Source organism: Tamandua tetradactyla, chromosome 20 (assembly GCF_023851605.1).
Source record: "Tamandua tetradactyla isolate mTamTet1 chromosome 20, mTamTet1.pri, whole genome shotgun sequence".
NCBI classification, from domain to species: Eukaryota; Metazoa; Chordata; class Mammalia; order Pilosa; family Myrmecophagidae; genus Tamandua; species Tamandua tetradactyla.
The window spans coordinates 54,327,792-54,353,151 of record NC_135346.1 but is presented as its reverse complement, the minus strand read 5'-3'; the positions used below and the strand labels follow the sequence as shown (position 1 = coordinate 54,353,151).

Below are 25,360 nucleotides of genomic sequence, written 5' to 3'. Positions count from 1 at the left end.
ACCCCAAACATCAAGCATTCCAAATGAACTGACGGACCCAGGCACTGCTCCACCAGCTGCTCACATCACCAACTGACTGGAGGTCAGACACCACGTGTCTCTGGTAAGGGGAGAGCTCCAAAGCAGGAAATGACTACTGAGCCGAGGCAGGTATTGAAAATGAAAGGAGTGGGCTGGGTGGGGCCTGTGGCAAAGTGGGGAGTCCACAAGCCATCTAAAAAGAGAGGAAAGCCCCTCAGTCTGTCCCAGGGCTGGAACAAGGGGCCCCCCAGGGTGGTCTGAAATCTGGGGTCTTATGTGAAATCACCAATTTAAAAATGATCACAATCAGAGGTTTTAGGAAAACTCAAACAAAAATGCAAATCAAATGAAACACTTCTATGTGTCAAATTTGGCCTCGGGCAGGGGCGAGTAGGTATCCGTTTGTAAACTTGGCCTTAATTCTTGATTACCAAGTATATTTACATTGAAATGTACAGCAGAAATGAGAACAGCAGAGAAGATAAAGAGACCTGAAAGTTCTAAGAGCTGGAAGAAAACTTGGAGATCAGAGTCTCCCTGCAGCCAAAGATGTTTAATCTCAGAGATCAACTCTAATCGATGGGAAATGGCTGCCCAGAGACCAAAGCTAAGACTGGAAACTGTGCAAGTGAGGAGACAGATTAGGAATGCCTGCCATGGTCACGGGAATGGGGACAAAAGCTATGTGCTTTCTGGGTATTGGTCGTCCAGTAATATAGTCCTGCCCCATTTTAAAGGTGGAAAAAACGAGGTCCAGAAAATTTCACCAAACTGCCATAAGGGAGTACTAGAATCCCCTCGCCAAAACCTAAATACCCCTAAATCTTTAAGCTTTCGGAGTTTTCACTAAAGACTCATTTTAGAAAGAAGCCAGTCCCAAACAAGAATGCACGTCAATAAGAAAATCTGATTTTTACAGTGATTCATTTTATCCATGATTTGTTAGGGACAGAATGTCTTCTAAATAGCGAGGGTCATCTAAGCCCTGATGGGGCCCTGGGGCAGTCATCCGAGGATGCTGCTTGCTGCACACAGAGGGCCTCATCAGGCCAGAGATCTGGCATCAGAGGGAGCCTGAACCCACAAGGGCCAAGGCTAGCTCCAGAGCGCACCCCCACCCCCACCCCTCCCACTCAGCGTGAGTCAAGGCTCTCGACTTCGATGGGCTGGCTGCAGAGCCTTCAGTTTTATTTGGCTCCTGGGCAACATGTACTTTTCCAAAAGGACATTGATTCAACGGAGTCTGAATTTTGCAATGCCCTGGCAGTGGCCAGCCCAGCCTTCCCTGAGCACAGGCCGTCCCGGGAAGTGGGGACCAAAGAATGTGGTAATCACCTCCCTTTCCTCCTCCTTCCTCCTCCCCGAGGGGAGGGGGCGGTCCATCTGCCGGCAGTGCCCCCTGCACGCCTGTCATCCCCTCGGCCTCCCCGGGGAGCCTGTACTAAGTCCCTCGCTTCTCTGCAGCTCCCCACGCAGTGCCCACTCCGGGACTGCATTTCAAACCACACCTGAGGGCAGGCCCGGGAGAAGGCTGGAAAGGAGAAGCCCCCCGCTAATCCAGCCAGGGGAGCCCGGCGCGCTCCGAAGCCACATCCCACCCCAAGCACACCACCGCTGGGCGGTCCGGGAAGCACACAGGCCAAGAAGTAGATCGAGTACCTGGTTTTCCAGTCCTTGAGGTGTGGATTTCCAGAGGTGTCCTGCCTCTCCAGGTTAACTATATGGTTTGGATAAGTAACTTAACCTCTCTGGATCTCTGAGGCTTTTTCCCCATCTGTGAAATGGGGATAAAAATACTGCCCACCTCATGGGTGTGAGGACTGAATGTGGAATCACATGTAAAGTGCTGATGGCGGCTCCCAGCACAGTGCAAGCTCGCGACAAATGTTCCTGCCATGGTCACTAGCACCGCTGTATGCTTCTCTGAGCTTCTCTCCTCTGCAGAACAGCCTGGAGGCGGGAGGGGGGGCTCCGAGAACACAGGGCTTTGGGCTCAAACAGGCTGGAGGTTCAAATGCTGATCTGCTGAAGCAACGTCTAGATCTCTCTGAGACTCAGTTTACTCACCTGTAAGTGGGGGTTGGGGTGGATTAGGGGCCTTCTTGGGGGAGTTTTGAGAAACAAATGAGAGTACTAATTAGAATGCGGAAAGAAGGTTGGCACTGAGTAGGCACTCAACGCTAGCTCTTGAGTAGTGCAGAATGCAGAAAAAGAAAACAGCTAGCTCTTGAGTAGTGCAGAATGCAGAAAAAGAAAACAGCGTGTGCCTGGCCACTTTTGAGGATGGGCCACACTGCGGAATGTGGGAATCAAAGACCCCCTCAAAGCGTAAGGGAGTGTGCTGTCCACCCACCCGGGACCCAGTGGGCACCCCTGGCCAGAAACCAAGGACGAGATGGTCACACGCTGGCCAAGGCCTGGCGTATGGACTGTCTTCGTGATGTCAAGTGACAGTAGAGGGCAATGGCCTCGGCCAGTCAGCGGTCATTCTTGTAGCCTTCAAGCAACAAAACTATCAAACTACTCACAATTCTGCAGAATAGCTGGGCCTAAACAACGTCTTGCTCACCCAGAAAATGCCCTTTGTGGCCTGCCCTCCCCACAGGTTCACATCGGAAGCCCATCACCCCACGTATACCAAGTGGTTTGTGATGTGTCCCCGTGACCATGCAGGACTGGTGACCCTGGGATAGAGGAATGTTATGAGCCCTGTATTCCAGATGAGGACAATGAATGGGGCCCTTGGTGGCCCAGCGAGGAAGTGCTGGAGCTGGGGCTCGAACCCTCGCCTTTGTGAGTTCCTTTGCTCAGCATCAAGCCTGGTTTTGCAGAGACCCCATCCCAAGGCCTCCTCACGGACAGCTTCCCCCAGCCCCGCAGTGGTAACTCATTCGGCATGGATGCTGAAGATACTGCCAGCAGCTGCTCTGTTCTAAGTGCTGGGCTAGACCCTGAGGTACCACATGGGCCAAACAGATGCAGCCCCTGCCCACCTGGAACTAAAGGCTAGGAAACAATGAGATGAGGCCAGGAAGGGGAGGTTCGTGGGCCCTCAGCTCCTCTACTGAAGACAGGGTGGAGAATGTATGGAACCCAGTGGGTCTAAAACTGGCCATTCTGGGCTCGAATCCCAGCTCTGCCACTTGCTAGTTATGTCCCTGGGAATTTACTTCAGTGCCCTGTGCCTCAGTTTCCCAATCTGCCTGGCTCCTTTGAGGAAGTGTTCACAGCTTTAGCCATCATCATGTGATCACAGGCTGTGAGGCACACAGAGGACCACGAGCATTTTCTTATTCCCCAGGGAAAACCTTGTTCTCCCTAAAAATCCCTCCAAAGGTCGACTCGGCAAAGAAGTGGTACCAGTAGACCCAGAAAGTCAGGCCAGAAAGTGGTGGTGGGTGGGTGTTATCCACCCCCTGGGTCCAAGATGAACTAGACCCCAGGGCAGGTCCTGGATCCTGGAGACCCACCGAGGTATAGGTACACTCACGAGGGCTTGGAGCACTTTCCTGCACAGCCGTGCCGTACCCAGGCCTCTGCCCCCACTCTGCTCTCCCCTGCTTCCTCACAAACCTTTCCTTCTGGACTTCGCTCCTACACCCTCGGGCTCAATAACGCTGAGCCCCCGAGTCCCAGAAAAATCTAGAGTGTTTTTTATTTAATTCAGCTCGGTTCAGCAACATGGAAACAAACAACAAAAACGGTGAATGTGTATGTGCAATCTCCCTACATAAATGAAGGAATCACACGTAGTAAAAATTCACCAGTGTGCATGAGAAACTAACACATTTAGGAGAGCACTTACATTGACATAGGGGTGAGGGTCAAAGATAAAAGCAAAAGAGAGTAACGTGGGGGCTTAAGCTTTGTTTGTTCAGATGGACGGTGAGTGTATATTATTCTCTGTATTATTTTATAGATTAAAATGGTCTGAAATACAAAATACGCTTAAAAGTGTCAAAACAAAGTCAGATGCTATAGCAATAAAAAAGAAGGAATTACTGATATACACCACAGCACAGGTGGATCCACAGATACACTGAACGAGAAAAATTAGAGATGTGTATAATTCCACTTATGTGATGTTCAAGAACAGGTGAAACGACCCCAACCAAAACCACTCCTGCCAACCCTAAAGAACACCTAGGGCCCTATCTAAGATTCTACAAAGGTTCCATACACTCTGACGACTTTCCAGAGACCTACAACCTCCAGATGGGTTCCCAGGCCAGATAAGTCCTGAACTCCAGAGGCACCAGCCTCTCCAAGAACATCAACTAGTTCCACCCCCATCCCATATTATCAACAGCTCCTTCCAACATGAAAATGTCAAAATGGGCAGAGCCCAAAGCCCCCTAAAGATTGGGAGACAGATCAGAAGAGAAGGGGGAATTATAACAGAGAAGATACGATTGACTAAGCAAGTATGAGTGCTGAATCATTACATTGCTGTTCCTTTCCGCCTCCAGCGTCTTGGAGCAGCTAGCAGGAAAAACCTAAAATTGTGGAACCGTAACCCATATCAAACCTTGAAATCTGTTCTATAGCTAATTTTGTGGTCTGCTTTGATGTTATTGCTTTTATGGTATTTTTCACAATAAAAAAATTAATTAAAAAAAAAGAACCGGCGAAACTAAGCTCTAGTGGTAGAAGTCAGGAGAACGGTGGCCTTTTGGGGGGAGGCGCTGGCTGGGCAGGGGCTGCGGAAGCCTGACGGGGGTGGAAATATGTCTCTTGATCGGGGGGTGGTCAAGTATATAAGTGTCCACCTATGACGAGAGCACTTTCTTGTGAGCTGTACTTTGATTTTAAAATTATTTCAAATTTTTAACAAGAAAGAAAATCAAGGCAACAGCCAAGTTTGGGAACTCCTTGTTTTGGTTTAGAGGAATATTCATGAGACTCATGCGGAATTTCTTTCTATGCCAACTTGATGTTTGATTCCTTCATACATGAACTACTATGAGCTTCTCTGGGCACAACCCTGGACAGTGCACCATGGCAGATACACAAAGGAAGCATCCCATGGCAGAAAGAACATGGGTTAAGGTGGACAGACCCCAGGCTGGAATCGTAGCTTGGCCCGTGCTTGCTGTGTGAGCTGGGGTAAGTGATGTCCCTCTCTGAAACTCAGTGGCCTCATCTGCTAAATGTGGTCAGAATTAAACAAGATCATGTTTGGCACACAGTAGGTGCTCAAAACATGCAATCTGTTAATATGGTTCACACTTTAACCCTCTAGAGCACTGTTTCACAAAGTGCAAGTTCTGACCCATTTGTGGGTCAAGAAATCTGTTTAATGGGTTGCAACCAACATTTAAAAAAAAACAGGACTAGCATAGATCAGGGATGGAATAGAAAATACAGCAGACTAGAAAATACCTGTTTGCATTGCTTATAATAGGGAAACATTGTGTTGAGTTTTTATACATTGGCCACTGGGTTGTGAAATAAAATGCATTTCTTACAGAGCGGACAGGTGAAAAGTGATGGAAAAGAGAACTTAAGAGTTTACTTAAAAAAAAAAAAAAGCCATTGAAACCTTATTCTATGGAACCCCACAAAGCTTTATGGCACAGTAGGTATCAGTTTAATAAGACAAAGCTCCACCCTTCCCCAGAGTAGAGTATCAACGGACACATGCTATGGGAATAATTCTCACACCTCCAAGAAAGTCACAAGTTTGATTTTTATTTTAAGGGCCAAAATGCTATTCAATTGAGGTAAGATCAGAGAGAGATGCCTGGAAAAGCAGCTTCAGACCTGAACCTACAAAAAATTCAGACCTGAATCCCAGAGGCTGGAAGAAAGAGGTGGCCAGGCCAGGTAGGACCCATGGGTGCCCAGAACGTCTAGCCCATCTAGAAGGGACAGGTGCCCTGGCATTGTCCAAGGGCCTTCTGGCTCCTGTCCCTCGGGAGGCAGGTGGCTCTAGGGGAGGCTGAGCAGGTCTCATGCACAAACCCATTTCTGGTAGGACCCAGGCAGGACGACAAATAGCAGGAATCACCTGGTGAGGAAGTGTCTCCGTTTCCACCTCCCTTTTGATGCTCTTGATCAAGTCTAGAAGAAAGTTGCCTTTGGGGGAATAGATCTTTAATGCATAATAACCTCACTTCTTAACAAAAAGGAGAACAGGCCTCAGGCCCAGAACCTTCTACCAGTAATAGCCCTGAGCTAGAACTTTCTTCTCACAGCTTTCAGTTTTTATGGAGACCTTGGATTCATGGCAGGTGACGGTTTTCCATTTCTAGGAGTGAGGGAAAGGTGTCTTCTAAAGCTCATCTAGGCAAAATTCCTAAAAATGAGCCTACTTAAATGAAATATAAAGTCTATAATAGCACAGGCAGATAAAGGTACGGCAAAAATTCTGCAAGTTTTTTCTTCAATTTATGGCCCAGGAGGGGTTGAAATCTGGCAGCTTCAGTCCTGGTCCAGGGAGATGTCAAATTACAAAGGGCTCCCTATATCTGAGGCTGGAGAATGCTATTTTGGTTTTTCATAGCCTAACACTGACTGGACTCACAAAAGGACACACTCCCTGCTGGGTAAGGAGTGACAGAGCTCAGGGAGGGAGAACCAGATGTCCCTAAAGAAAAGAAAAGCCAGGGCCCACCTGCCAAGCTGCTGCAGGAAATTCAGCAAGGACTCGGAATTTTGCAATTCAAAGGGATCTGTGCTCCTGTGGGGGAGAATATCCGTGGATGGGGCCAGTCCATAAACACATACATTTTCCTCTTTACTGTACTTTTAAACTTTCACCATTATCTTGTGTCATCCTTTTAAACTTCTTACTTTGAGATCACGTTAGTCTTTCAGACAAGTTGCACAAATAGTACAGAAAGTTCCCATACACCCTTCCCCCGGCCTCCCCGCCTGTTAAAATCTTACATAACCATAGAACCATTTTCAAAACCAAGAAATTAACCTTGGTACAGTGCCATTAACTAAACAACGGAATGTATTTGCACTGCATTTGTTTTTTCCGCTAATGTCCTTTTTCTCTTCCAGGATTCAATTCACGATCCCGTATCGCATTCTGCAGCCCTGTCTCCATGGCCCCCTCCGGTCTGTGACAATCCCTGTTTTTTTCCTGGTCTTTCATGACCTTGACACTTCTGAACAGACCTGGTCAGGTTATCTGGGGGCATGCCCCCCCAATTAGGGTTTGTCTGGTGTTTTCTCCTAACTAGATAAGGCTTATTACCGGTGATATTGGTCACTTGGTTAAGATGCTGTCTGCCAGGATTCACCACTGAAAAGCTACTATTTTCCCATTTGTGGTTAGTAAATATTTTGGGGGTGATAGTCTGAGACTATCCAAATACCCTGGTTCGGCTTAAACTTTCTCCTACTAATTTTAGCACCCATCAGTGGATTTCAACTGCAGCAATTAATACTGTGTTGTTTCAGTAGGGATTTTCTATTTCCATCAGTCTTTCTACACTTACTAGCTAGAATACCTTGTGCCTTGTGTGTGTGTGTGTGTGTGTGTGTGTGTGTGTGTGTGTGTGTATGTGTATGCCTTAGGGGAAAAAAGTTCTTGGCAGGAATTTACAAACTTTCCAGTAGGCAAAGTTGGCCTCAAGATAAATCACCTCCTTTCTGCGTATCCACTGAAAAACAAAAAACAGTCCACTGCAGACAAGGACTTTTTTCCTTCCATTTTTTCTCTTTTCTTCTCTCCTTCCCTCACCTTGTCCTTTCCCAACCCATCACCCTGATTTTTAGAGCTGACAAGTGCCAGGCCAGTCTGGTAATATCGAAAACAATAGCTACACGGTGCACAGTGAGCCAGAACCAGGCTGGCAGTCTAAGGACCTACTGTGTGTGAGTCACTGGGTGCCTGGGCCATACTAGGAGCCCCATTTAATTGGTGCAACAACTTTAGGAGCTCAGTAGGATGCTGGCCAATTTACAGAAGAGGAAACTGAGGCTGGTTCATCTAGCCAACAAATGTTTAGTGATCCCAGATGTCAGGCACTGTTGACAGAGTTAGGGAAACAGAAGTGATCAGGACAGGCGAGGCGCATGCTTTCGAGGAACGCACATGCTCCTAAACCAGCAAAAAGTAGACGGGATAGTTTTGAAGTGGGATAAGAGCTATGAACAACCCAGGGTGGTTGATAGCGTGTGGGAGGGCCTCGAGCCCGACGGTCACGGCAGGCCCCTCTGAGCAGGACCCGTAGGCAGAGGAGGGGCCGGCTGTGCCGAGAGCCTGGGAAGAGCATTTCAGACAGAGAGAACAGCCAGTGCTGGGCACAGGCTCTGTGGTGGGAAAGGAGCCGACCTGTCCAGGGAGCGGCAGGGCCGCTGCGGCTGAAACAGAGGCAGGGCGAGATGGCACAGGACGAGGCCCGCGAGGTGGGCAGAGGACAGGTCACACAGGGCCTTGCCAGCCAGGGCAAGGATTCCGGACTGTTCTCTGCGGTAGATTTGGAGCGCAGTGCCGAGTGCCTGGGAGGGCGGACAGCGTTTCACCCAGAGTGACCCCAGTGGAAGCGATGGAGCCGGGCTTCCAGCTGAGGCCCAGTTTACCCTAAGCCCGCCCTGGCTGGGACCTTGGTAGGCATCCCAGTTCTCTCGGCTAGACCAGGCTGGGCCCAGACACATTGGGACTGGCTTTGGAATATGTTTTTGTGCTTACAAAGAAACACGGGCGTGGCTAATACCCTGAACTTCCTCCTCCAACCAAATCACCCAGAAGCTCCACCCTGGGTCTCTGGTCAAGAAGAATCTGACACCAGTGCTTCTCCCAGCCCCGATCCCAGGAGCCACTTCCTCTCAGGTGCCCCCTGGCCTGGCTTTGAAGCAGGCTCTGTTTGCTTCTTTCATGGCTGAGTTTTGCACACGCTGTTCCCATTTATTGGCAAGTTCAGGTTCACACAGGACAGGGCAGTAGTTTCTTTGCTTTCCTCTAGCAAAGCTGGGTGATCCCAGGCAGTGAGTTAACCTCTCTGTGCCTCAGCCTCCCGATATGCAAAATGCTAATAGTAACAGATCCCACCCACATCACCAGGAGTTTGTCAGCATTAAATGAGAATGTTAACTCAGTGCTGGCAATCATCATCTTCATTACCAAGGTCCTTCAAGGTCCAGTTTGGGCTGCCACACCTCTCCCTGCCTTCCTCGGCTCCCTAGAGTACTGAGCCTACTGCCTGCTAAGCCTGTGAGCTCCCTGGAGGTAGGGGCAGGCTTTGTTTCCCTCTCCCTGCCCCCTCCCTGGCATGGGGCCTGGCACTGAGTAAACGCTGCTTGTTGAAAGAATGAATAAGTAAAGAACAAACAGTAGGAGTATGGATGGTTAAACGTGCGTCAAAGGTAAGATTAAAAGCTTGCAATTACTCAGGACAAATACTTTTAACAAAAGCAATCTGGCAAAACTGGTAATTCCAAAGAGGCCTGCAGGCATGGCACAACTTAAAGGCAAGAAACACAGTAGGGGGTAAAGAAAAGCAATAGGGATAACCCAGCCTCCAAATAATCAAGAACTCCAAGTAAACAGGACTGACCCTGTGGTTTAAAGTTAAGAGAAATTTGCCTTCCAAACCCGAGAGTCGCCACTTGCGGGCCGTCAGCTGGGCTGCTGTAGCCTGCTCTGTGCCCAGTGAGATGGGAGGGTGCAGGGGGCAGTGGGCCAGCAGCCCCAGGCAACCTGCAGCAGCTCTCTGAGCCTCAGTTTAACCTGCAAAGTGGAGTTAACCTCACCAGGGAGGGCGGATGACATGGTTAACTCCGTGATACATACTTTTTTAACCTCCACTATTTTTGCCTGTCTTGTTGGCACAGTTTGCACAGCGCCTAGAACAAGGCTGAGTACAAAGTTCATTCAATACATTTGCTGAATGAAGGAATGAACAAATGAATGAATGCGTGAATGAATGAGCCAATGAACTTAATAGGGGGTGATGCCAGTGAATCAGGTCCCGATGCGGTGGGCTCAGATGCCTCCGAGACCCATGAACTCTAGCACACTGTCACACCCCTCAGTCTGGAAGAAAACAGCCGGGCAGATGGGGGTTGGCAGAGGGTAACTTGGGGTTGGAATTCTGCCTTTTCCAGCCAGCTGGGAAGGGCGATAAGGAAGTCGCTGTGGGAACCAGGGAGGGGGAAGGTCTGGCCTCCCATCACCCAGGGCAGGAAGTTTAGGGCGCTGGCGGAATGTGGGCTGGGCCTGAGGCTCGGCCTGGGAGCAAAGTTCTCCAATGACCGGTGAGCAGGGGCCAGGGCCTTGGTCCCCTCTTGGGACCCTGTGCGGCCAAGAGCCGTGTTTCATCAAAACAGGAAAAGTCATAGAGAAAAAATGCACATGTAAAAGGGACTGGTATTTACAGGGAACGGCCCTGCCTTGACCCAAAGGCCGGCAGGATGAGTGAGGGGAGGAGGGGAGCAGAGCCCTCCCTGGGAAGGCCGCCTGGGGGCGTCCCAGGAAGCTGTGGAGGCTTAAGTCCAGCCTAAGTGGCATAAGAGGAGGACAACATGATAAACTCAAAAATCACATCATTCCAAAATGCCACCCCCACCGCCCCACCCCCACCCCATCTGCAGGCCTCCTCAGCTGAACACAGAAATTTCTGACCTGGTTATCACCCATCGACTTTCCTTCCCAAGTATCCAAAGGGGTCCCCTGTTACCTCCAGGGCAGAGAAGCATGGACTTCAGCCCCAAAAACCTGGCAGGTATGAGCTCTGGGATCCTTGGGCAAGTCCCCAAAACAAGCTTCCAACACTGCTTTTTTTCTTTGGACAACAGGGCACTTCCTACCCACATGCAAGGGGTACTGGGAAGGTTAACTGAGATTACGGTCTTGATCTTGCCTGGCACCCAGGAGGGGCCAAACACGCAGCCTGCTTTCCGCTCCCTGACAGGTGGCCGGGATTATAACTGCCCAGGCCCCCGGGGAGCGGGCCACTTGGCAAGGGCTCCTGCACCCTGCTCCCAGCCCCCCAGAACGCATCATTGCAGCAGATGTAACTTTCTTTTGCATCACCACAGGATTCCCATCCCACCAGGCACAAATCGTGAGTCACTCCTGTAGTGCATGAGTGAAAGAGGACCTGGTCTGCGGGCCCCCATCAGTCACCCTTGCTGGGACACCTGCAGGGGCCAAAGCCTTCTCAGGATAAAGGACAAGACCCTCCCTTGCCCTTGGAGGTCCTTGCGACCTGCCAGGTGCCTCTGCAGCCGGGCTGGGGCGCGTTCTCTCTCCACTTCCTCTTTCACTTCCCCCAGCTGACAACATTACCTCCCCAGCCGGGGCGTCTCTGCCCATGTGTTCCCTCCACCTGGGCCTCTGTCCCCTTCAATGACCCCAGGAACCCCAAGGTTCCTTCAGACACGTAAGTATCACTTCAGGGAGGTCTGACGGTTCCCAGTCTCAGGTCTCAGAGCCCCCCTGGCTTTGTCCTTCCCAACTTTTGTCAAGTAAAAATTGCATGTTCAGTTGGGTGTTGGATTTAATTGCTGGAACTGAAAATGCCAGGAGGGCAGGGGACTACATCGCTCCCGCTCACCGCTGGAGCCCCAGGGCCAAGCATGATGAGAGAATAAGTATTTATAAAGGAATGTGTGAGTGAGTGGATGGACGATTGAACAAGAAGCTTCAGGGGATAAAAAGTGAAAACAGGGGTAAAGCAGAGAGCATATGGCAGCCCCAGATTTTTCTACTTCTACTTTAGGAACCACAGGGGAAGCTGGGAGACAAGGACCCAGGGAGGGACTCAAGTCTTATGTGAAGGGGCTGCCTTGGGTCCTGGTGACACAGGAGCTCAGGAGGAGGGGGTCTGTGACCCCCTGGATACTTGCTGGCATTCATATACACTCTCTTTTTCTGACCTTATATAATCTTTAGGGGAGGATCCATAACTAGCCCAATGTTACAGATGGGGAAACTGAGTCCTAGGAGAGTAGAAGGACCAGCTCAGTGTCACAAGTGGAAAGGGGTGGGACCAGGACTGTGGCGCTGCCCTGGAGCACACAAGGCAATGGATTTCAGTGACACTGAGGATGCAGAGGAGGAAAGCTACTTGCCCCAGAGACCCCAGCAAGGAGACGAAACAAATTTACCAGCATCACCTCCAAATGGCTAGGGCAGAGATGCTGACACTTCTGGTGAGAAGGGACAGAAAAGGGGAATGAACTGGACTGTTTCAGGGATGTTAACTGAGAACCTACTGCAGCCCAGGCCACGTCACATGTTTCACCTGCCCCGGCCCAGTTAATCCTCACAATAGAATCACAAAGCAAGCTATCTTACAGCCTCATTTCACAGACAAGGAAGTGTAGTTATTCCTAATTGGAGATGAAGGAACCATCATCATCATGGGCATTCTTTTTATGGTATCATTTTCAGGAAATTCCACATCACACTTCGACATGTTTCTCTAGTGGTCCTGGGTCCCAACAATATTTTCTTGAAAAGGTTTAAAAATTCCCCAACTGGAATCTCCTGCTGTGGGGTTTTCAGGGTCCCCAGCCCCTAATTAATGACACAGTAGCAGCAATTCCCCAAATGCTGTCTGTGAGCTTAGGCATTTTATGTGCATGGTTTAATTATGCTCCACAGAACCCTGAGGTAGATCATACCGTGTTCCCCACCATACAGGGTTCAGGAAAGGGGAGGTGATGCCAGAATTCAGTCCCAGGTCAGCCTCCACCATCTGTCTTCTGCCTCTATGAGGGGGTAAGGAAGGAAGGGCCATCCCAAAGGAAAGAACACTCTTCCACAATCTTTGGGAAACGGGGAAACCACTTTCGCCTTCCTCTGTGCCCTAGAAAGTTCTCATTCACTTCACCCCTTTCCTCCTCCTAAGCACTACCCCTCCTCAAGAACCCACTATGGCTCCCCATTCCTGATGTGGACTCCAAGCCAAGTTCCTCCAGGGAGCCTACAAACTCGGTCCACCTCACCTGCTTGTTTATCCCCCTCACTGCTACCCTCACCTCCCAATCTCTCAGTGGGTTGCAGAACTACTTGGCTGCAATGCCATCCCTTCCCTGCCATGGATCCCACCTGGCTCATCTCTCAATGCCCCGCCTCCAGGAAGTCCCACCGATTCCCTCGTTGCTTTGCTCATGCTGTCGTTTGCTTCTCTTCCAGTCAAGCACTATTGCATACACAGCCTCAGCTCCCCTCTGGCCCATGTGTTACAAACCTCATCTTTCCAATAGGACTCAGTTTCTGGCAGGTAAGGATCAAATCTACCCCCCTGGGCCTGGCATTGCACCCTTGAAACAGCTTCTTCAGCCCAGCTAACCCAGGCTCACTCACTCCTGCAGGCCAGCCCCTCACAAAAATGACACTGTCCACCCCTAAGGGACACAGGGCCACACATGAGGCATGTGTCTTTTCTCTGCCCTCAGGGGTTATCAAGTTCCTGCCTGCTGACAGGCCACAAACTAAGTCAGCAGTCCATTATTATCATGTAATTTAGTGGGATGTGACTGACAATTTCATGAGTGGCCTCTGATTGACTGAGGTCAACACTTACAAAACATAAAGTCAACACGGGAGATGTGAAGCCAAGAGGTCTCTGGGCCAAAAGATTGGATGCCACAAGAGCCAAAAGAGGCTGACCTGGCCAGGGACGCAGGCCGACCTCGGATGCACAGCCCACAGAAGCTGCCCAAGCCACGCCCGGAGGCCGGCTGCCCCAGGTCAACCCCCTCCTCGCTGCTGAGGATAAAGTGCGCCCTCGCTGCTGCACTGCACGGCACCACCTCCCAGGCGTTCTCTGGTCAGGTCCTCCTGCCTCTGCCTCTGCGTGGGCCTGGACCACTCGTCCCATGCAGACTGGCTCTGCTCATGAGCGGTCTCGGCGGGAGCATCACGAGGGGCCCTCCTTGAATGCTGGGCAGAGGGTGCTCAGGACATTCCCTTTGTTCCCTGGACTTTCTTGATCAGAAAAGTCTTGGTCGTCCAATTGTTCACCGTCCCCACTGGAAAGTAAGCATGGGGACCGCATCGTCGTGCACGTCATGTCCAACTCCACACTCCAGGCCCAGCACAATGGGTGCTGCACACAGTAGGAGCACAACGGATAACGGTTATGCGAACGAATGAGCAAATGAACACACAAAGCGTGGCCTGGGGTTGAGACCATCTTAGCAGAAGGACTCGGGAAGAAGGTGTTGGCCTGGCCGAGCCACCCCAGAGAGGTGGGGCGGGACGTGTGAAGGTCCTGAATCCCCTGGATCCAGACCAATGGGCGGTTTCGTCTCTAAAATGGGCACAGAGCAACCCTGACCCCAGCGTTCCGTGACAGTCTCACCTCAAAGGAGACAGGAAGATACACATACGCATATTACAGGTACACATGTCTTTCATTCTCTTAAATTGCTTTTATAACGAATCCCTTGTGGAATAATAACAAGCCTGTATTCACCGAACTCATACAACATGCCCCATGCCGCACTGTCCAAAGCGAGTCGTGTGAACTGCTCAGAGCTTTACCTGGTGGGTCCTAGCACTCTCCCCAGCTCTCAGCTGAGCCAACGGAGAAGGGTTCAGAGAGAGGATGTGCCCTGCCCCACTGAGCAAACAGCCTGGCAGGGTCTGTGAGACTCAGAGTTCCTGCCAGCACCTCCCACTTGGCTGGTGATAAGGACTCCCCAAACAGGCTGTGTAAAATACAGAGGCCCAGACCCTATTTTCCACATCACAATCTCGAGGGAGGGGCCACAAGGAGCTGCATTTTGGCCAGCCCGTTGGGCAGACCTTGGGCCTCAGTTTCCCTACCTGTAAAATGGGAACAATTCATTTCCCACAGAGACTGCATGTGTGTGTGGGGGGGCGGAGGGTGGTAAAGTGAGGGAAATGCTGGGTAGGCCATCTGAAAACAGCAAAGTGGTAGCTGGCAGGGGGTGCCGCTACGGACCAGAACTCTAGGCAGGCCCAAGCAGCCCCTCCACCTCCACCTCGCACCTCAAGGGTTCTTGGAGGGTATAAAGGGAGCTCCAGAAGCCAGTGGACGCCACAGTGGGGACTGCGTCCGGGACTCTTCTAACTGCTTGTCCCAGAGGCAAGAGCAGGCCCAGGAGCCTCTCACACGCCATGGGGAATCTCCTGCAGAATAATAACAAATCAGTACTGACTGAGCCGTTATGACATGCAGTTCACATAACAAATTTGGGTAATGCAGTACATGCATTCGGGGTCATGTCAAATATTCTGGGCAATAATCTTTCCCAGGCCACACCAACACGTGGCAAACCGCTGAGGCCTAGGGAGAGGGTGGATACGAGGGCCATGCCCCACGTCCTACACTGGGAAGCCCCATGGCATGACACTGGCTAGGGCACCTACGGCCACCTTATGGGTCTGCAGCAAAGCCACAGGCACACATTCACCTGCACACTTAGAACACATAAGCACATGCAGGTGCTTCTTGGACGGATGCGGGGGAGGGGGTGGTGAGGGGAGACTCTGCTGTTGCCAGGTTGCTCGGGTAAAGATTCCAAAAGGACACTGTCACACGTCACCCACAGGGCTACAGCCCCATCTGGCAGCCAGTCTCAAGGTCCCAAATAATAGTCACAGCCATGTGGACCAGGCACTTACCACGGCAGGTGCTGGGATGAGCAATCTACCCATATTATCTCATTTAATGTTACCCTGAAAAGGAAGGCACAATTCCCACTGATGGTGTGGGTGAGTTGCTAGTAAATCACAGAAGCAAGGAGCAGAGCCAAGATTCAAACCCAGGAGCGAGGCTCTGCTCACTTGCCATTCGACACCTATGTTTAAGAGGTTTCTGGGTGCCTGACCCTGTCCTAGGCCCTGGGGATCCAGTGGTGAACAAGGAGACCAGGTTCTTAACCGTGGGTCTCTATGGTTCCCCAAAGGCCCTGGCTCCTTTCCAAAGCGAAACCTCCCTGCCCAGGCCCCTGGTGCCTGCTGTGGGCAGAAGGCCCCTAAGACCCTGGGAGGGGAGAGACTGGGGCAGATGGCATTGGTCAGTGGAAACCAAGCCCCTGCAGGCTCATCACCCAGCCCACAGACCCACAGCACCGGGGCAGAATGTAAGTGCGTTTTGGAAAAGTACAAGCTGTCTCTGGGGTGACCTTTCCCCATGGGGTGGCCTGGATGGCTCTGAGGACTGAGCTCAAGTAGAGGCCCAGACCCAGGCAGAGGCCCAGGTGGCCGCTTCCCCATGGCCCTCACACCCTGGGGACACGGTACAGAGGGGTTCTCAGGTCTGTTCCTTTCCTCAGCTACTGGACACTCAGACACTGTCTCCAGATTTGCAGCCCTTACTGCAGTGGGTGCCTTTGTGTGAAAAAAGAAAAAGGCAACTCTGCTCCCTGCTCACTAGCTGTCCCATCAAATGCTGACAATGCACCTGATTTTCTGGCAGTTTCCTTTCAGCCAGCTCACGTCCTGGCAGGCACAGACCTACTTACTTGAGTCTCTACTAGGGACTTCCAGACACAGATCTTGCAGGAAACTTGATAGACTGTCTCTTAAAAAACCTTAGGCTTAAAAAACCTATTTGAGGCTGAGCCCCCAATCTTGGGGTTTGTTCGTATGAAACTTAACTCCACAAAGGACAGGCTAAGCCTACTCAAAATTAGGCCTAAGAGTCACGCCCTAGAGAACCTCTTTTGCTGCTCAGACGTGGCCTCTCTCTCCAGCCAACACAACAAGCAAACTCACCACCCTCCCCCTGTGTACGTGGGACATGACTCTCAGGGGTGTGGACCTTCCTGGCCATGTGGGACAGAAATCCTAGGATGAGCTGAGACTCAGCATCAAGGGACTGAGAAAACCTTCTCGACCAAAAGGGGGAAGAGTGAAATGAGACAAAATAAAGTGTCAGTGGCCGAGAGATTCCAGAGTCGAGAGGTTATCCTGGAGGTTATTCTCACGCATTATATAGATATCACCTTTTTAGTTAAGGTGTAACGGAGAGGCTGGAGGGAACTGCCTGAAAATGTCGAGCTGTGCTCCAGTAGCCATGTTTCTTGAAGATGACAGTATAATGATATAGCTTTCACAATGTGACTGTGTGATTGTGAAAACCTTGTATCTGATGCTCCTTTTATCTACCTTATTGACAGACGAGTAACACATATGGATTAAAAATAAATAAAAAATAGGGGGAACTAATGTGAAAATAAATTTAGTAGATTGAAATGCTAGTGATCAATGAAAGGGAGGGGTAAGGGATATGGTAGTTTACTGTTTTTCTTTTTATTTTCTATTTTCTTTTTATTTCTTTTTCTGACTTGATACAGATGTTCTAAGAAATGATCATGATGATGAATATATAACTACATGACGATATTGTGAGTTCCTGATTATATATCAAGAATGGAATGATCATATAGTAAGAATGTTTGGGTTTGTATGTTATGTTTAATCAAAAAATAATTCTAAAAAAAACCTGGTTCCGGGTCAAGATGGCGGCTTAACAATGTGCGCGTTTTAGTTCGTCCTCCAGAATAACTGCTAAATAATCAGAAACAGTACAGAACAGCTCCTGGGGCCACATCAGTGACCAGACACACAGACACACAGGATTTCTGTCCCACATTGCCAGGAAGGTCCACACCCCTGAGAGTCATGTCCCACGTAGACAGGGGGAGGGCAGTGAGTTTGCTTGTTGTGTTGGCTGGAGACTGTACGCTAGTGTGGACCAGCTGGACCGGCTGCGAGCACCCCCCAAAACCGTGAGTTCCCAAAGCTGTGGCAGCCAGCGCCCCTCCCCCACAGGCCGCTTCCCAGAGGGGAAAGGAAAGGACTTTACCAGCAGCAGCGACTGGGCACAATCAAACACCAATTGTGGAACTAATTAACACATTCTGACTACTAAAAATAGGCCCCCAGCTTAGGTGAACCCGATCAAAGTGGAGGTTGCTCATTTTTGCCCCGGCACCAAGGGGGCAGGACTGACAGAAAAAGGGGGAAAAAAAAGAAGGAAACAGGTTTTTGTGGCTGTGTATCTACAAAGGCTTGACTGCCTCTGGATACAGCGGCAGGACTTTTCAGGCTGCAACTGCCCCAGGCATAGGCAGAAGTGAGCTCTTTTGGGGGCTTATCTGGAGACTGTGCCTTCCTCAGGGGAGGGGTGAAGGCCCACCCAGGTGGAATCCCTCCATCAAGGAATTCAGACACCAGGGCTTGGTAATTTGAAGCCATTAAAACCAGCCTACAACCTCTCCTCTGTCTCCAACAAACCCCCAGTCAAAGTTAAAGGTACCGCATCATCTTATGCTGGTGGGACCTGCAGTCAGACAAGTGCCACACACAGGGCAGGATAAGAAAAACAGAGTCCAGAGACTTCACAGGAAAGTCTTTCAACCTGCTGGGTCCCACCCTCAGGGAAAACCGACGCAGGTGACTCTTTCCTCCTGATAGGAGGCCAGTTTGGTCTGGGAAAATCTGGCTGGGGTCTATAATATCTAAGCAGACCCTCCTAAGTGTGTGTGGGGGAAAGGTACCATACAAACAGGGCAAGAAACAAGAAAACAAGAACTGAAAAATTCTCCTCTGTTAAACAAAACTTAAGCTAAAGGTTCAGATAAAGCTGAACAGAATGTCAAAGAACAGATAAACAACAAATTCATCCAGCAAGAAAATCCTAGATAAAAGAAGTGAAAGCAATCTCCAGAATAAATTAATTAAGGTAATTAAATGCCTAGACGCCAGCAAAAAATAACAACTCACACTAAGGAAATTGAAGATATGGCCCAGTCAAAGGAACAAACCAACAATTCAAATGACATACAGGAGCTGAAACAATTCATTCAGAATATACGAACAGACATGGAAAACCTCATCAAAAACCAAATCAATGAATTGAGGGAGGATATAAAAAAGGCAAGGAAGGAGCAAAAAGAAGAAACTGAAAGTCTGAAAAAACAAATCACAGAACTTATGGGAATGAAAGACACAGTAGAAGAGATGAAAAAAATCAATGGAAACCTACAATGGTAGATTTCGAGAGGCAGAACATAGGATTAATGAACCGGAGGACAGAACATCTGAAATCCAACAAGAAACAGAAACTACAGGGAAAAAAATGGAAAAATATGATCAGGGACTCAGGGAATTGAAAGACAATATGAAGTGCATGAATATATGTGTTGTGGGTGTCCCAGAAGGAGAAGAGAAGGGAAAAGGAGGAGAAAAACTAATGGAGGAAATTATCACTGAAAATTTCCCAACTCTTATGAAAGACTTAAAATTACAGATCCAAGAAATGCAGTGTACCCCAAAGAGAACAGATCCAAATAGACATACTCCAAGACATTTAATAATCAGAATGTCAGATGTCAAAGAGAAAGAGAGGATCTTGAAAGCAGCAAGAGAAAAGCAATCCATCACATACAAGGGAAGCCCAATAAGACTATGCGCAGATCTCTCAGCAGAAACCATGGAGGCGAGAAGACAGTGGGATAATATATTTAAATTATTAAAAGAGAAAAACTGCCAACCAAGAATTCTATATCCAGCAAAACTGTCCTTCAAAAATGAGGGAGAAATGAAAACATTTTCAGACAAAAAATCACTGAGAGAATTTGTGACCAAGAGACCAGCTCTGCAAGAAATACTAAAGGGGACACTAGAGACAGATATGAAGACAGAAGAGAGAGGTGTGGAGAAGAGTGTAGAAAGGAAAACTATGAGTAAAGGTAAAAGGAAGGAAAATTAGATATGACATATAAAATCCAGAAGGCAAAATAGTAGAAGAAAGTACTACCCATACAGTAATAACACTGAATGTTAATGGATTAAACTCTCCAATCAAAAGTCATAGTCTGGCAGAATGGTTTAAAAAACAGGACCCATCTATATGCTGTCTCTACTCAAAGGTCACGAGGCCAAGGACACAAATGGACATTTACATGTTTATAGCAGCATTATTAACAATTACCAAGTGATGGAAACAGCCAAAATGTCCATCAACAGACAGTTGACTAAACAAACTGTGACATTTACATAAGATGGAATATTACGCAGCTGAAAGACAGAATAAAGTTATGAAGTATGTAACAACATGAATGGACCTTAAGGACATTATACTGAGTGTGATTAGCCAGAAACAAAAGGACAAATACTGTATGGTCTCACTGACATGAACTGACGTTAGTGAATAAACTTAGAATATTTCCTTGGTAACAGAGACCATCAGGAGATAGAAATAGGGTTAAGATATTGGGTGATTGGAGCTGAAGGGATACAGATTGTGCAACAGGACTGAATATAAAATCTCAGATATGGACAGCACAATACTAACTAACAGTAATGTAATTATGTTAAAACACTGAATGAACCTGCATGTGAGAATGATAGAGGGAGGAGGACTGGGGACATAAATGAAATCAGAAAGAAAGATATATGGTAAAGATCGAGATGGTATAATCTAGGAATGCCTAGAGTATATAATAATAGTGAAATGTACAATGTACAAATTTAAGAAATGTTGCTGCCTGAGGAAGAACAAAGGAATGTCATTATTGCAGGGTGTTGAAAATAGATGATAATTAATACTTTAAAATGTCACCTTATGTGTGAGACTAAAGCAAAAAATGTTTATTTGTTACAAAATTTATATTTTGACTAGAGCATTTCCTAATATAACTCATGTAGATAGTTTGATTGAATGTCATAAGTACTTGGAGTCTCAGGTAGGACATGACATTTTGTGGGTTTGTCCAGAGTGATGCCTCGATGAATCCCAGAGTGATTTGATCAGTGACTGGAAAAGTATTTGCAAGCCCCCTTTGGGGAATGGTGAGAGTGGGGAGAAATTCAACTTTCCCAAGTTGAATTCTTGATATTCTCACAAGCAGTGTGGACAACCAAAGCTACAGGCTGAGCCCCCAGGCTTGGGGTTTGTTCACATGAAACTTAACCCCACAAAGGATAGGTCAAGTCTACTTAAAATTTAGGCCTAAGAGTCACCCCCAGGAGAGCCTCTTTTGTTGCTCAGATGTGGCCTCTCTCTCCAGCGAACACGACGAGCAGTCTCACCACCCTCCCCCTCTCTGCGTGGGACATGACTCCCAGGGGTGTGGACCTTCCTGGCAACGTGGGACGGGGATCCTGGAATGAGCTGAGACTCAGCGTCAAGGGACTGAGAAAAACCCTAGAATGAGCTGAGAATTAACATCAGGGGATTGAGAGAACCTTCTCGCCCAAAGGGGGAAGAGTGAAATGAGACTAAGTGTCAATGGCTGAGAGATTCCAAACAGAGTTGAGAGGTTATCCTGGAGGTTATTCTTATGTATTAAGTAGATATCACCTTGTTGTTCAAGATGTAGCGGAGAGGCTGGAGGGAACAGCCTGAAAATGTAGTGCTGTGTTCCAGTAGCCATGTTTCTTGATGATGATTGAACAATGATATAGCTTTCACAGTGAGACTCTGCGAATGTGAAAACCTTGTGTCTGATGCTCCTTTTAGCTACTATATCAGCAGAAGAGTAGAACATATGGAATAAAAATAAATAATAGGGGGAACAAATGTTAAAATAAATTTAGTTTGAAATGCTAGTGGTAAATGAAAGCGAGGGGTAAGGGGTATGGTATGTATAATCTTTTTTTTTCTCTGTTATCGTTTTATTTCTTTTTCTGTTGTCTTTTTATTTCTTTTTCTAAATTGGTGCAAATGTTCTAAGAAATGATGAATATGCAACTATATGATGATATTAAGAATTACCGATTGTATATGTAGAATGGAATGATCTCTTAATGTTTTGTTTGTTAATTTTTTTAATTAATAAAAAAAGTTAAAAATAAAAAGAATCATATAGAAGGAAAAAAAACCTATTTGGAGACAGAATCATATTAGGGATTGATAAGGGAGTGATAAGGGGTATAGAAAAAAATTAGGGGAAACAAAGGCTAAAATATATTGGGTAGATGGAAGTACTAGCAGTCAAGGAGGGACGGGTAAGAGGTATGGTATGTATGAGTTTTTTCTTTTTATTTCTTTTTCTGAATTGATGCAAATGTTCTAAGAAATGATCACGGTGATGAATATACAACTATGTGATGATATTGTGAGTTATTGATTATATACCAAGAATGGAATAATCATATGGTAAGAATGCTCATGTCTGTATATTGTTACGTTTAAAAATTAAAAACATAAAAAAAAAACACAACTTAGGCTTAAAAAACCTCCTATTTGGAAACAGAATCATATTAGCCACCAACACATGTATTAACAACCCATTGTTCTCATTTTGCAAATGAGGAAACTGAGGCACAGAGAAGTTTAGCCACCTGCCCAAGGTGGAACACTTGACCCCAGGGTGCCTGTCTCTGAAATCTGGGTTCTTAATTACCACCTCTCTATTGGGTTGAATCTATTAGGTTCCATCACAAGGTGTTCTCACATTTCGGAGATATTCTCAGGGTGCCTGAAGCCCCTGAACTGACCATACTCACCTCCCTGTTTGCCCCCAACCTTCTGATTCCAGCCCACACAAGTGCTTGTTTTTACTTATTATTTTTTTTGCATCGGCAGGCACTGGGAATTGAACCTAGCATGGCAGGCATGAGTTCTGCCACGGAGCCACCATCGCGCTGCCCTCACAAGTGCTTGTTTTTAGGGTCCCAGGACTCTGCCTTGGCCTGTTTTCCTTCAGACTCCCCTGTTCAACAAGAAGGCCCATTGGGAACTAGGGTTCAGGTCTTGTTAATCAGGAGTGCTGGCTATGTGTGAGGTAAAGGGTAGGCTGGGGGGGGAGGGGAGCTGGAGGGCATATGCCATAACAGGCAGCAGATACCCCTCAACCACAGTCAAGTGCTGCCCCACAGGCCAGTGTGGCCAGGAAGCCCCTTTCTCCATTTTTATGTGAAATCTCCTATTCTGAAAATTCTGGAATTTAATTCAAAAGTTACCGTTTTTTAAATGTCAAATAATCTTATCTGTGGACAGAATTCAGCCCCCAATGCCACCAGTTTACAACCTCTGCTTTAGAAGACCAAATCTGCCAAGGAGCTTCCTAAACGGAGGAAGGAGAGCAGAAGGGCCCTGCCACTGAATTGCCATTGAATTAGGACCTACTATGTGCCAGGAGTTGCGGGAGGCTCTCTCCTTAATGCCTCACATCAATATTGTGAGGCATTATGTCAGGGGCCAGGTTTCTTTCTTCATTGTCAGATCAGAAAACAGGCTCAGAGAGGTGAAGTGAGTTGCCTAAGGACACACAGCAAGTGGGGGTAAGAGGAAGGACAGGGACTCAGGTCTGTAAGGGCTCCAAGGCCTCGTGTCCTCACATACTCCATGGTGCCTCACAGTTGTACCTGGTAGCAGGGAACAACAGCTCAAGGACAAGCTAAGTCCCAGACTGAGAGCTTGCTGACTTGTCATGCTCTAGTGAATATGGAACAGACAGAGGTCCTAGCAGGGTGACGTACTGGCAAGGCCCCACTGCAAGAGCCCTGACTCAAGGTGGGGTGGGGCAGGGAGCAGGCAGGTGGGTGAACCTCCTCGGGCCTCCTTTGACGCCAGCTCTGACAAACCACCTAGCTTCGAGGGTGACCCAGTTTCATGGCTCAGCCAACTGAAGCTGAGTTGGGGAAAGAAAGCCGGGCTGTACGAAGTGCCAGACCCAGCTGCTGCTGTCAGCCTTGCTGAATGAATGAGGACCTTCAGCTCCGAACGTCGGTTCCTCCGACTAAAAAGGAAGGCGTTGGCCTGGCTGATCTCGAGATCCCTCCAGCTCCCCTATTTACTGATTCCAATCAGGCCGGTACCCAAACACATGTCAAAATGGGAACAGATCACTCTGTTTCGGATTTCTCATCTGTAAAATGGGGGAAATGAAAGCCCTTATTTCATGGGTTTGCTGTGGGAACTGAATAAGATGATATAAGTTTAAAGTACATAGTACTGTTCTTCGGGGAGAAATTCAACCTCCCCAAGTTGAATTCTTGATATTCTCACAAGCAGTGTGGACAACCAAAGCTATAGGCTGAGCCCCCAGTCTTGGGGTTTGTTCATGTGAAACTTAACCCCACAAAGGATAGGTCAAGTCTACTTAAAATTTAGGCCTAAGAGTCGCCCCCAAGAGAGCTTCTTTTGTTGCTCAAATGTGGACTCTCTCTCCAGCCAACACAACAAGCAAACTCACCACCCTCCCCCTGTCTGCGTGGGACATGACTCCCAGGGGTGTGGACCTTCCTGGCAACGTGGGACAGAAATCTTAGAATGAGCTGAGACTCAGCATCAAGGGATTGAGAAAACCTTCTCGGCCAAAAGGGAGAAGAGTGAAATGAGACAAAGTGTCAATGGCTGAGAGATTCCAAACAGTCGAGAGGTTATCCTGGAGGTTATTCTTACGCATTAAGTAGATATCACCTTGTTATTCAAGATGTAATGGAGAGGCTGGAGGGAACTGCCTGAAAATGTAGAGCTGTGTTCCAGTAGCCATGTTTCTTGACGATGATTGTATAATGATACAGTTTTCACAATGTGACTGTGTGATTGTGAAAACCTTGTGTCTGATGCTTCTTTTATCTAACTTGTCAACACATGAGTAGAACATACAAAATAAAAATAAATAATAGGGGGAACAAATGTTAAAATAAATTTAGTTTGAAATGCTAGCGATCAATGAAAGCGAGGTGTAAGGGGTATGGTATGTATAATCTTTTTTTTTCTGTTTTCGATTTATTTCTTTTTCTTTTTATTTCTTTTTCTGAATTGATGCAAATGTTCTAAGAAATGATGACTATGCAACTATGTGATGATATTGTGAACCACTGATTATATATGTAGAACGGAATGCTCATATGTTAATGTTTATGTTCATTTGTTGTTAATTTTTAATTAATTAATTAATTTTAAAAATTAAATAAATAAAGTACATAGCACTGTTCTTGACACCAAGGAGATGTACAAGAAATGTTTACTTCTCCTATACTCCCCAACCCCCCCCCCCCCACTGCAAAGTCTAGCACCTGCAACTTCTTCCTTCCCCTCCTTTCAGAAACACCTGAGCACTGAGGACAGATGGGTACTATGCATTGGGACACAGAGGCCAAAAAACTGGGTCACTGGAAAGGACCTGAGGACCTAACACTCACCAAAACACAAACGACTCCTGCAGTAAAGAGAAAATACATGGGCAAGCTATGTTCAGGCAGCTCCTTAGTAGGTGTGTGGCCTCAGACCTGTCATCCAACCTCTCTGAGCCTCAGTTTCCTCATCTGCCGAGAAAAAATAATTACTCCCAGTCCAGAGATATCTTCAAAGGCTTTTCTATATGCTTAAGTCCCATCAGATACTTTCATGATAATCACTGGTAATTAACATTAAGTACCACATTAGTGAAGATTTGTGGTATCCAGTCCATTACACTTGAATCATAATGCCTCATCAAC

The 25,360-nt window shown here is 47.7% G+C and overlaps 1 protein-coding gene and 1 long non-coding RNA gene across 3 annotated transcripts in view; one reads left to right on the top strand and one right to left on the bottom strand.

Moving 5' to 3' along the window:
* Positions 1 to 25,360, bottom strand: part of ERGIC1 (endoplasmic reticulum-golgi intermediate compartment 1) — a 112,255-nt gene that overhangs the window by 76,250 nt on the left and 10,645 nt on the right. Inside the window, exon 1 of one of the 2 annotated variants that reach the window (XM_077137658.1) lies at positions 10,601 to 10,698. The exons of the other annotated variant lie outside the window; for it this stretch is intronic. Coding sequence (XP_076993773.1) covers positions 10,601 to 10,674 — 74 coding nt within the window. The 5' untranslated portion in view covers positions 10,675 to 10,698. Of the gene's footprint in view, positions 1 to 10,600; positions 10,699 to 25,360 lie in introns of those variants that run through there. 2 annotated transcript variants of the gene reach the window in all.
* Positions 13,582 to 24,866, top strand: LOC143664118 (uncharacterized). The gene is made up of 3 exons (XR_013166322.1): positions 13,582 to 14,330; positions 17,257 to 17,348; positions 24,087 to 24,866. It is a non-coding gene; the product is annotated as an uncharacterized LOC143664118 (long non-coding RNA).